Source organism: Rhamphochromis sp. 'chilingali' (genome assembly GCF_963969265.1).
Source record: "Rhamphochromis sp. 'chilingali' genome assembly, chromosome: 20".
Classification (NCBI taxonomy): Eukaryota; Metazoa; Chordata; class Actinopteri; order Cichliformes; family Cichlidae; genus Rhamphochromis; species Rhamphochromis sp. 'chilingali'.
In genome coordinates this window covers 16,441,436-16,453,210 of record NC_137947.1, presented here as the reverse complement: position 1 = coordinate 16,453,210, position 11,775 = coordinate 16,441,436, and the positions used below count along the sequence as shown (strand labels likewise).

The window sequence follows — 11,775 nt, the reverse complement described above, 5'->3', positions numbered from 1 at the left end:
AAGATCCCAGAACCACACGGGGGGGACCTGGTGAATGACCTGCAGAGAGCTGGGACCAAAGTAACAAAGGTCACCATCAATAACACACTACAACGGCAGGGAATCAAATCCCGCAGTGCCAGACGTGTTCCGCTGCTGAAGCCAGTGCATGTCCAGGCCCGTCTGAAGTTTGCCAGAGAGCACATGGATGATACAGCAGAGGATTGGGAGAATGTCATGTGGTCAGATGAAACCAAAGTAGAACTTTTTGGTATAAACTCAACTCGTCGTGTTTGGAGGAACAAGAATACTGAGTTGCATCCCAAGAACACCATACCTACTGTGAAGCATGGGGGTGGAAACATCATGCTATGGGGCTGTTTTTCTGCCAAGGGGACAGGACGACTGATCCGCGTTAAGAGCAGAATGAATGGGGCCATGTATCGTGAGATTTTGAGCCAAAACCTCCTTCCATCAGTGAGAACTTTGAAGATGAAACGAGGCTGGGTCTTCCAACATGACAATGATCCAAAACACAGCGCCCGGGCAACAAAGGAGTGGCTCCGTAAGAAGCATTTGAAAGTCCTGGAGTGGCCTAGCCAGTCTCCAGACCTCAACCCCATAGAAAATCTGTGGCGGGAGTTGAAAGTCCGTGTTGCTCGGCGACAGCCCCAAAACATCACTGCTCTCGAGAAGATCTGCATGGAGGAATGGGCCAAAATACCAGCTACTGTGTGTGCAAACCTGGTAAAGACCTACAGTAAACGTTTGACCTCTGTTATTGCCAACAAAGGTTATGTTACAAAGTATTGAGTTGTATTTTTGTTATTGACCAAATACTTATTTTCCACCCTGATTTACGAATAAATTCTTTACAAATCCTACCATGTGGATTCATGGATTTTTTTTTTTTTTCACATTCTGTCTCTCACAGTTGAAGTGTACCTCTGGTGCAAATTACTGACCTCTGTCATCATTTTAGGTGGGGGAACTTGCACAATCGGTGGCTGACTAAATACTTTTTTGCCCCACTGTGTGTGTGTGTATGTATGTGTGTATATGTGTGTGTGTGTGTGTGTGTGTATATATATATATATATATATATATATATATATATATAATGAGAGATAAATAAAATATACAAAGGGGATAAATAGGAATTAAAAATACAAGTGAATTGCACATTTCAAGTATTGAGTCTATTGCACTGTTGACTATTTACAAAAAGTATTGCACAAGGTATTGTACAGTGAGGTGAAGAGGCACTACAGCTTAGTTGTTCCCCCCTCCTTTGTCCTCCTGTTTCCCCTCCCTCTCCCCTCCAGAGAGGAGTTAAACAGTCTGATGGCGTGTGGGACAAAGGAGTTTTTAAGTCTGTTAGTTCTTGTCTTGGGGAGAAGCAACCTGTCACTGAACAGACTCTTCTGGTTGTTAATGGCCGTGTGCAGAGGATGCCCAGCATTGTTCATAATGTCCAGCAGTTTCTTTAATGTCCTTTTCTCTGCCACTGTCACCAGAGTGTCCAGCTTCATGCCGACCACAGAGCCAGCCTTCCTGATCAGTTTCTCCAGAAATAGAGCTGAATCCATCTATTAGAACCCACATTGTAATTTTTCATTTTTTTCGAGGTCGTCATGAGAAATGGTTAATTCTGGAAAATGTCTTGCAAATACAATATGCCCCTGGGACAAAAAAAAATACCCTCTCCTTCATGAATTTAGTCAAAACTGTGGTTTGACCACCACCAAGATTTCATGCTTCATTCATTTTACTTTTGGATATTTGTTACATTTACATACCAAACACATAATTAAACACATTTTAATATTAGACAAAGATAACCCAAGTAAATACAAAACGCAGATCTAAATTCAATTATTAAGGGGAAAAAGCCACCCAGACCTACCTGTCACTGTGTGAAAAAGTAATTCCCCCCAAAAACTAATAACTGCTTGTACCACTTCACACATTTTTAGCTGGTCTAAAATCAGCTGCAAGGTCAGCTGATGGAATAGGATGAGGAGAAAGAAACACATTAACAAGTGCAATGATAAATGTAGACCTTTTATCTTTATTCCTATGATTCATTTGTCACAATATCATTGTCTAAACAGTGGATTGATCACATGTACGGTGCAAAACACACAGCATAGCACCATTCAAAATGTCAACAAATAACACAGACAGCAACAACATAGGAGACAGCATATATTTCAATCATAGACAAGCAAAATAAGAGAAAAGGACTGTTAGCCTTTCCTTATCATCCCATCCTGCTCTCAAGAGATTGTAACATTACATCCTGTTATTAGTGAAAAGCATGAAATTAATGACTTAGAAAATAACTTCTGTACACTTTGGTGGTACTATTTATGTAAAAAATCTATATTTTAAATTAATTTATAATACCCCATAATATCCCAGTATCCTAGGTCACCCAGAGAAATAACAATGCCATCTAAACAGGTATAATTTCTTAACCGCTGCTAGTCTCTCACCAAAATAAAGTAGCAGTATTGTATGTGAGGCAAACCGAGACCTCATCTCTTCATGTAAATAGTATTGCTAACCTTGGAATTGCCTGCAGCATAAAATGGATACGTGGATTTTAGTCTTTCCTCTGCTTTTTTACTATTTAAAGGCATTCAGATATCACAGCCATTTGCTTAACGATGTCACAACCAAAGACCTGTTTCATGTAACAACAAAAACAAAGTGTTATAATTCTGTCATTAGTGAAAAAGGACATAAATTACATATTCTAGTTATTGTCTTTTTTGACGGCATTGCTAATTCTCTTTCAATACTTGCACTGTAAAGGTTAGAATATAAGATTATAATGTAATAATTAGGCAAAAATATTTACAATCTCTTGAAAGTCATGCGCTCCATGGCTCTAATGTTTATCAGTCATTTACTGTCTACTGCTCCCCTGTACTGTACAAACAGACAGCAAACTACAGTATATTCATCACATATTACAACTAAAAATAAATCAGAATTTAGAGGAAACACTAATCTAAAGCCAGCTGTTAGGGACAACCTGTTCCATCGAACACAAAGGGAGCTTTCATGGTGTTTTTCACTTCTTGGCCTTTCCCTGAGCAGCAACGGCCTCCATGGCTTTGCGTACAGTCTCCTCGTCTCCAAGGAATTGCATTGGCTTCACTGGCTTCAGGTTTTTGTCGAGCTCATAAAGGATAGGGATCCCTGTTGGCAGGTTCAGCTCCATGATGTCTTCATCTGACATTCCTACAAAAAGAACAGACAAAATGTCATTTTGTACAGAATTACTGCAATTGCTGACAGAGTGATTGACTACAGGGTACTCCCCAGTTCTCTGTATAACCATATCCTGTTTTGTTTTGTTTTTTTCCTCTAGCCTAGGCTTTTAGCTATAGCTATATTCCCTCATTAATGTCTGTTTATTTTATCTTTCGGTCCTTAGGAGCTTATAATAACCAACTAGCCAAGTGGAACACCCTTTTGTTTGGAAGGGGGGCCTTAACTTCTTCACCCTTGATGCCTAGGGGGGACCCTTAATTTGCTTTTCTTTTCTTTCATATTTAAAGCCATCCTACAGAACAAAATAGAATAGGTTCGTGAGGGTGCTCTCTACCGATATGGCCTACCAGGGCTGGAAAAAACCCTAACCTATTGTAAAGATTGTCAAAGCACATCTTAACTGATATATAGTGAAGTGTCAACACTCATCATCAAAGGTACATGGGGAGGAAAGGAGCTAAAATGAAGTGCAGAGACAGTCTAAATAACAGGGATGGCGTCTGTGCTGAAAATGTAAAGCTAATGCAGAAGTACCTTAACTTTAAAATGACTGTAACTGCATAACTGTTTATGCTAAAGACAAAATTCAAATGATTGTGGAAAGAAGAAAAGACAAGCTTTACGGGGATATTTATGGTATCATAATGGATTCACAAGGCTATGCTGTCTGAGCACAAACAAACAAAAAAGAAGAAACAGCTCCACCTGGAGTTTACCATGTGAACTTCACATCACCTTACCTCTCAAGCAGTTGGGCTAGATAGAGAATTCAACTGTTCCTAAGAAACATTTTGTATGAATCTTGGTCAATAAAGGGTTAAACGTGCATTCTTCTGAAGGATGAGGAGGGGGGGGGGGGGGGGGTGCCCCTATGCTTACAAAAAAGACTTATGTTTACTTATGTTTCAGTAAACACTTTCTTGATGTGTTTCTGGGCTCAGTCGCTAGTTTCAAGCAAATACATAAACATAACATATAAAGTAGAGGTGATTAAGCAGTGAACAGTATGAGAAAATAATGTGTTTTTTGAACATTAAAGCATGAATATATATTTGTGAACCTACCAAGTCAAATTCTGAATTTTAAAACATTTCCATGTGACTCATACTTTTGCATCAGATTTCCGCCGTAACTTACACTATAACCAGAACCCCATTTTAACACTGCGCTGCAACCTTCTACATGACCTCCTGAGAAATGTAACTACAATGTAACTGCAAGCATACTACGACGTGAATTGCTTGAAAGGTTGTGGTGTAGGGATAAAAGGAGTTTCTGGTTACATCACCAGTTAGGATGTAACCAGAGAATGTAGATTTCTCGCAGAAGTCTAAGTGAAGCTTTAGTGTTACTCACCCTCCAAGTGCTTGACGATCCCTCTCAGACTGTTACCATGGGCGGCGATCAGCACCCGCTTTCCCTGCTTGATCTGAGGGGCGATCTCCTCGTTCCAGAAGGGCAGCGCCCGTGCAATGGTGTCCTTAAGGCTCTCACAGGAAGGAAGCTGGTCGTCAGTCAGGTCTGCATAACGACGATCCTGCAAACATAACAACTTCATTGTACAAACTAAATAACAGAACAAAAAACTGAGATAGCATCTTAAGCTTTATTTTACCCCCCCACCCAAAAAACCCACGTTTTTTTTTTATATTACATTTGTAACAGCCACTATGGTGTGGTGTCCCTTTAAGACACCCAAGTCGAGGGTTGATGGTGTCATCAGTGTGTGCCACTGGTCTCTCTGCTCTCTCTCTCTGTGATGGTGTGGACATGTGCTTGCACGCTAGTACATGAGGAGGGACGGATTTTATGTTTTACCTCTCCAGACACCTTTGTTTGCAACGTTATGGGTTGTACGAACACTGTGCGCTATGTTTGTTAAGCTGCAGCCGTTCAACCGGGCTTATATGGTTGATGAAGAGAAGGTATATTAAAGAACACACTGTGGAATCCCCAACGCCAGCGTGAGTGTGTATTCTTTTGGCTACCCTGCTAGGTGTTTTGCCGCCTCCTCTCAACCACTAAACGCAACCCGACGTTACAAAATGGCGCCCGAACATCTTCTCTTGGACCTCAGTATGCAGTATCTTCGAGCAGTTGATGATTGGTACATAAAAAGGTACGACGCGGCAAAGTGGCTGTCCGCCATGTTTCGCGGGAACGGACCAGGCTGGCCTGGACGAGGACGTCGGGAGGATCAAAGGGTCGCGGCGGTGCATTTCCATGGCAGCGGCTGGAGCTGCCCCAGCGTGGTTTGTGGACTGTGGCGCCGTTCTCTGTTTGGCCTCTTCGTCGTGGCTCCATTGGATGCGCGTGGACCTGCGTTTCCTGGGCGTGGGTTCGATGCAGCTTTGCCATAGTTCCTGAATTTGAATTTTTTTTCTTATGTATTTCGTATTGGTTACTGTTGTAACATGACTGTTGTTTGGGTTTTCTACAGTACTTTCTGGTACTGTTTTCACATATTATGCTGTCTGTTGCAAGTTTGTGAAGTAGAAGAAACGCAATGAAAGAAAAAGGGAATTTCATTCTGCAATTGTCCTGGCTATCCTAAGTTTATTTTCTTTCTTTAACATTTGTTTAAATGGACATTCACCATGTGGGACACTGTCATGTATGCCAGTTTGTCAATATTGCACTGTACATTTCCCTGTTTTGGTTTTAACTTCTTATCCTGCTGACCATGTATGGAGGCTGGTTAAGTCTGGACTAGGGTTGCAAAGGGGCGGAAAATTTCCGGTAAATTTCCGAAAAGTTTCCGGTAAATTTCCATGGTAAGTTAAGCTTGGGAATTTTGGAAATATTCCATATTGGAAACTGTCCATGGAAATAATGGGAATTATGGAAATTAATGGGAATTTAGGAGAACTAACTGGGAATATATTATTTCCAAGCATAAATATAAACAGAAATCATAAGAAAACCTCCATGCAAAATGTTTTCAACAGATATTTAAACAGATTTATTTGTAAGTACAGTAGAATAGAACACGTTTCAATAACTTGTTTCATGGATGAATAAAAACAGAAATGTTGAGTTCAATATTACCATCCCCTAACCCCGCTCATTCAAAAATGCCCCCTGTCCAAAAATCTCCACAAAGTCCCATTCAAAAGGTTAAATGAAAAATGCCACTTATCCTCCAAAACGTCCCATTAAACATGCAAATCTTCCTTCAAGCAATCCTCTTTTCTCATTTTTGCTCAGTCAATAGACTCTTCCTGGACCTCATCATCATCCAACAACATGTCCACTTCCTCAGCATCCAACTCTGAGTCTTCCTCTTCAGTGTCACTTTCCAGCCTTGTTGAGGATGGCTCTGTGTCAGGCTCAAAGAGCCGTAGGTTTGCCCGAATGCCGACCAGCTTTTCCACTCTCACATTTGTGAGCCTGTTGCGAACCTTTGTGTGGGTGTTCCCAAACAGTGACCAGTTGTGCTCGGAGGCAGCTGATGATGGTGGGATTTGGAGGAGAATGGAGGCTACAGGTGCAAGGGCCTCAGATTCACATAGTCCCTTCCACCAGGTGGCTGCAGATATGTGCTGGCATGACTGCCATATTCCATCCCCTTTCCAAAGGCCTTGCTTTGTTCGATACTTTGCCAAACTGCCTAGAACTTTGCCTTTATCGAGACCCAGGTGGTCAGACATGGCTGTAATGACCGCATAGGCACCGTTGATCTCTTCCCCAGAAAGTATGCCCTTGTCATATTTGGGGTCCAGCATGTATGCTGCTGCATGCACTGGCTTCATGCAGAACTCCCTCCGCTGTTCCAATGACTTGACCACAGCCGTTTCCTCTGCTTTCAGTAGTAGGGAAGTGGGCAGAATTGTCTGGATTTCTTCTTTGAGTTCTGCAAAAAGGCACTGGACATCTGACAAGATGGCACCATCCCCCTCTATCTTCGCTATTGCTGCTGCAATAGGTTTGAGGATTTTCTGACTGCTAGATACTCTAGATACCCAGAACACATCATCCAAGATGACCTTCTTGATGTCACTGTCGATGCCTACAGACTGGGATATGGCCATCTCTTGCAGAGACTCCTTTCCCTTCAGAAGGCTGTCAAACATGATAACAACACATCCCCATCGCGTTATGCTGGGAAGCTTCAGTGTAGTACTCTTGTTCTTTAACTTTTGCTTTGACAGAAATGTAGCGGAAGTTACTTGTTTGCCTTTAACATATTTCAGAACTTGCTTCACTCTCTTATTCAGAGTGTCCATTGTTTTTAGTGCCATTATGTCTTTTAGGAGAAGGTTTAGTGTATGGGCTGCACAGCCAATAGTAGTTATATGAGGGTAGGTCTCCTCCACATGTGCCCAGGCAACCTTCATGTTGGCTGCATTGTCAGTGACCAGTGCAAAAACCTTATCTGGTCCAAGGTCATTGATGATCACTTTTAGCTCATCTGCAATGTATTGGCCTGTGTGTCTGTTTTCCTTTGTGTCTACACTCTAGTAGAACACAGGCTGAGGAGTGGTGATTATGTAGTTAATAATTCCTTGTCCCCTGATATTGGACCATCCATCAGACATGACTGAAATACAGTCAGCTTGGTCAATGGTCTGTTTCACCTTTGCTTGAACTCGACTGAACTCTTCATCCAGTAGATGAGTAGACAATGCATGTCTGGTTGGGGGAATGTATGCTGGTCGGAGAACATTCAAAAATCTCTTCCAGTACACATTGGATGTCAGCATCAGGGGTGAGCCAGCTGCATAGATTGCACGAGCGAAACACTCATCTGCGTTTTTCTGGCTAGTGTCATCCATAAAATCAAAGAATCCTCTGATGCCAGAGGGACCAGGAGCTGATGAGTGGGTATCTGACTCTGATACAGCTGAAACAGATTCATTTTCCCCTTGAGTGGAACTCCTGGCTGCTGCATGTGTTGGGCCTTGAGGAATTTTTTTGCACTTTGCAATGTGCTGCTGCATTTTTGTGGCATTCTTCACGTACGTCTTATCACAATACTTACACATATATACAGATTTCCCTTGTACATTAGCTGGTGTAAAATGTCTCCACACATCAGATAGCGCACGTGGCATTTTTCTGTAAAATAAAACAAGAGCTTGTAAAAATGCTAATGCAATGCAAGAGATCGTAATAATACAATTGCAATATGATAATAAACAGATATAAATAGTAAGGCTAGCTAAACAACTGGAATGATCTTCAAAACAAAACAACCAAATGAGGAAGCTAGCATCTTCTTTATGTTATACTAGCTATGGCTTATTTAGCATCTTATCAGATGCTAGCATTTTATTTAGCATCTTATCAGATTGCTATCTACCAGATTAATACATTTTATGTGATATTCACAATTTAAACATTTAATGAATATATTTTCCCATAATATCATCAAAACTTACCTCACTTGTTAAGTCCACAGGCTCAAATGTGTGCCTTTAATACTCTTTGTCCTTCAGGCTCAAAAGTGTGGTCCATGTGTACATGTGATGGAGGCATGCACAGTGCCAGTAGGTGGTCTCAATAGCCATGCAGCAAGCTTGTGCTCTGTACATGTGATTAAGGAATGGCATGGATATTCAAGTGTATTTGAATTGCATTTGTTTGTTTTTGTCAATATTATGCTAAAATATACTTTCCTCAACTATATTTAAGTTCCCTAAGAAGAGCCAACCTTCAATTTTGAAAATTCCCACTTTATTCCCATAAATTTCCGTTAATTCCCGTTTATTCCCATAAATTCCCGTTAATTCCCATGGAAAGATTCCATCTTTGAAAATTCCGGGAATTTTGCAACCCTAGTCTGGACTGTACCAATGCTGTACAGGTGTGTAACAATTCCTCCACGACCTGCTTACTACCTAAAGTAGCTATGTGTGGTGAAAGGGGGTAGCGGGAGGAGGGTCACCTGGGTCCGGCTGAGGGCAGCCTTTGTTTAACCCGGGGGGAATATGTAACAGCCACTATGGTGTGGTGTCCCTTTAAGACACCCAAGTCGAGGGTTGATGGTGTCATCAGTGTGTGCCACTGGTCTCTCTGCTCTCTCTCTCTGTGATGGTGTGGACATGTGCTTGCACGCTAGTACATGAGGAGGGACGGATTTTATGTTTTACCTCTCCAGACACCTTTGTTTGCAACGTTATGGGTTGTACGAACACTGTGCACTATGTTTGTTAAGCTGCAGCCGTTCAACCGGGCTTATATGGTTGATGAAGAGAAGGTATATTAAAGAACACACTGTGGAATCCCCAACGCCAGCGTGAGTGTGTATTCTTTTGGCTACCCTGCTAGGTGTTTTGCCGCCTCCTCTCAACCACTAAACGCAACCCGACGTTACACATTTCAAAAATAGAAAGGAAGACATGAGAAATTTGTTTCTACCTTGACTTGAACTTTGAACCTGAATGCAGAAGAACTCTTTCAGTCATACATTAACTCACACTGAACTTAGTATTAGGCAATAGTATTAAGGCTCCTACTGGCAAATAGTAACCTACTACGTCTCTGTGGTGGCCATGCTTGATTTATGCACTGTTGTGGTATTTAAGCTAAGTATGCTGGAGATAAAAAGATTGAGACACATGATGTTAAATCCACTATTTTCTCTCTAAACACTCGTGCCATTTCTGCTGATTTCTCTCATAAAGCTGGTTAGGCCTGGATTCAGAGATATGTTCAAGTCGTGGCTCATTTTTGTTACGTTTGTTTGGAGATACTTGATTAAGAAAGTCAATATGTACAAAACCATTGTTTCTCTCGGACGTCAGCAAAGTTCATTGATTGTGTTCATGCACTGCCAATATGATATCTTACCTTGCTGATGATAGTATAGTAGTCGTGGTCTGGACCCATGGGAGGAGGTGGGATATCAAATGAGCGCCTCCAGACCTTCACCTGAGCCTCTCCGTGCTTGGCAGCAGTCTCTGCCTTATTTAGCCCCGTCAGGCCTCCGTAGTGACGCTCGTTGAGCCGCCATGTCCGATGAACAGGCACCCACATCTGGTCAATGCTGTCCAAAACCAGCCACAGTGTCCTGATGGCTCGCTTCAGCACGGAGGTGTAGCAAATGTCAAACTCAAAGCTAGCATCTGTGAGATTCATAGAGTGTGAGACACTGCAGGGTTTTTTTGTCTGGTAAAATATATATTTCTTGCATAGTTGTGTAGTTATTACATTTCTTCACTCTGCTGTTTATGAATAACACCTGGAATAATGCCAATGATGGTATAGAGAGAGATAAGCCTGTATCTCAGGCCTTGCAGAAATTACATTTAGGATTGCTCAGAGCTCAAGATGATGTCTCCAATATGCCTCTGCAGTCAAAAACCTCAACCTTATAATAGAAGGTATGGTGCATATAACAATGAAAAGCATCTAATTATAACACAATGACCGCTGTTTGGTATGACTGCACGGAAAAATGACTTGACTATTTTGGTTGGGGCTCAGAAGTCTAGCTATTATTGAGCCGTAAAAAATTAGGTCTTCTGATTGAAGCTGGGTGAAAGAGCCAGCTGCATGAACATTTAACTAAATACATTACTTTGAAGGTTTTTTTCCCCTCTCTGCTCTGCAGGCCTTTATTTCTGTTGCAATGCAGCCACATAAAAGCATCGCCTCAGCACGTCTGCACACGGTCAGGGGGCGGTATATGACCCGATGCGCTCAGAGTATGCGGTTATGCAATTGCTAGTTGCCGAGAGCGCGATACCATACGGAATGAAGGAAGACTTCACATCGGTTCGTCCTCACCTTTTAGGGCCTGTCCTCCCCTCTTCGCCTCCTTTTCACCTGTTTCGCTCAGATCTGCATCAAACCACCCACAGAAGCGATTCTCCTGGTTCCAGTTGCTCTCTCCGTGACGAATCAGCACTAATTTGTAGGCTGCCATGAGTGATACAGATATGTCTCAGCCGATTGCTTCAGTCAATGAAAACTAGTTAGTTTAAGTATTTTTTTGAAGGATGCTGAGGATGCCGAATCTATACCCCCCAACTCCAGAGACATAGGACTCCACTTGCTGCTGTCAAACCGTTTTATCCCTTGGATTGGCTACTCCCCCACTTCCTGGTTTTCAGAACCAATGAGGCTCAGCAGAATGATGTTTATCAACCAATGGGCGAGGTGGGAGTGAACGGTGGAGAATCTCCGACCTTCATGTTGTACATTGAACTCTATTGATTTTCTTTAGGCTGTTTGTCTTTTCAATAGTATCTATCTATCTATCTATCTATCTATCTATCTATCTATCTATCTATCTATCTATCTATCTATCTATCTATCTATCTATCTGGCGATTAGTTAATACTTTACAAAACATATTTTATATTTGAAATATGAATATATTTATATTATATTTTATGGGTATAGTGTAAGAAAGCAGCATGTAAGAAAGGCAAAGAAGTTAATTCTCTAATGGACATTTGCATTTGCAATAATCTGGTTGCATCTCTATTTTACCTGTTTGTGCTTTGCCTATAAAACATTTAACTGTTGCTACTGCTTACTGAAATGGCTATACATTTAAAATCT

The 11,775-nt window shown here is 41.6% G+C and overlaps 2 protein-coding genes across 2 annotated transcripts; both read right to left on the bottom strand.

Moving 5' to 3' along the window:
* Nucleotides 1–2,009: 2,009 nt before the first annotated feature.
* On the bottom strand, nucleotides 2,010–11,271 carry LOC308387851 (phosphoglycerate mutase 1-like). Its single transcript, XM_080868176.1, has 4 exons — nucleotides 10,996–11,271; nucleotides 10,057–10,331; nucleotides 4,621–4,801; nucleotides 2,010–3,231 (listed from the first exon to the last, which is right to left on the bottom strand). The coding sequence occupies exons 1-4, from the start codon at nucleotides 11,132–11,134 to the stop codon at nucleotides 3,062–3,064; spliced, it is 765 nt and encodes a 254-aa protein (XP_080724302.1). The 5' UTR covers nucleotides 11,135–11,271; the 3' UTR covers nucleotides 2,010–3,061.
* On the bottom strand, nucleotides 4,901–10,029 carry LOC308387850 (uncharacterized protein). The gene is made up of 2 exons (XM_080868175.1): nucleotides 8,646–10,029; nucleotides 4,901–8,322 (listed from the first exon to the last, which is right to left on the bottom strand). The coding sequence occupies exon 2, from the start codon at nucleotides 7,599–7,601 to the stop codon at nucleotides 6,468–6,470; it is 1,134 nt and encodes a 377-aa protein (XP_080724301.1). The 5' UTR covers nucleotides 7,602–8,322; nucleotides 8,646–10,029; the 3' UTR covers nucleotides 4,901–6,467.
* Nucleotides 11,272–11,775: the final 504 nt, after the last annotated feature.

Coding starts and splice junctions, on each gene's coding strand:
- LOC308387850 (XM_080868175.1), bottom strand. CDS start 7,601: ATGAAGGTTGCCTGGGCACATGTGGAGGAGACCTACCCTCATATAACT.
- LOC308387851 (XM_080868176.1), bottom strand. CDS start 11,134: ATGGCAGCCTACAAATTAGTGCTGATTCGTCACGGAGAGAGCAACTGG. Junction 4,802..10,056: donor ACTATACTATCATCAGCAAG/GTAAGATATCAT, acceptor TTATGTTTGCAG/GATCGTCGTTATGCAGACCT. Junction 3,232..4,620: donor GATCGTCAAGCACTTGGAGG/GTGAGTAACACT, acceptor TTCTTTTTGTAG/GAATGTCAGATGAAGACATC.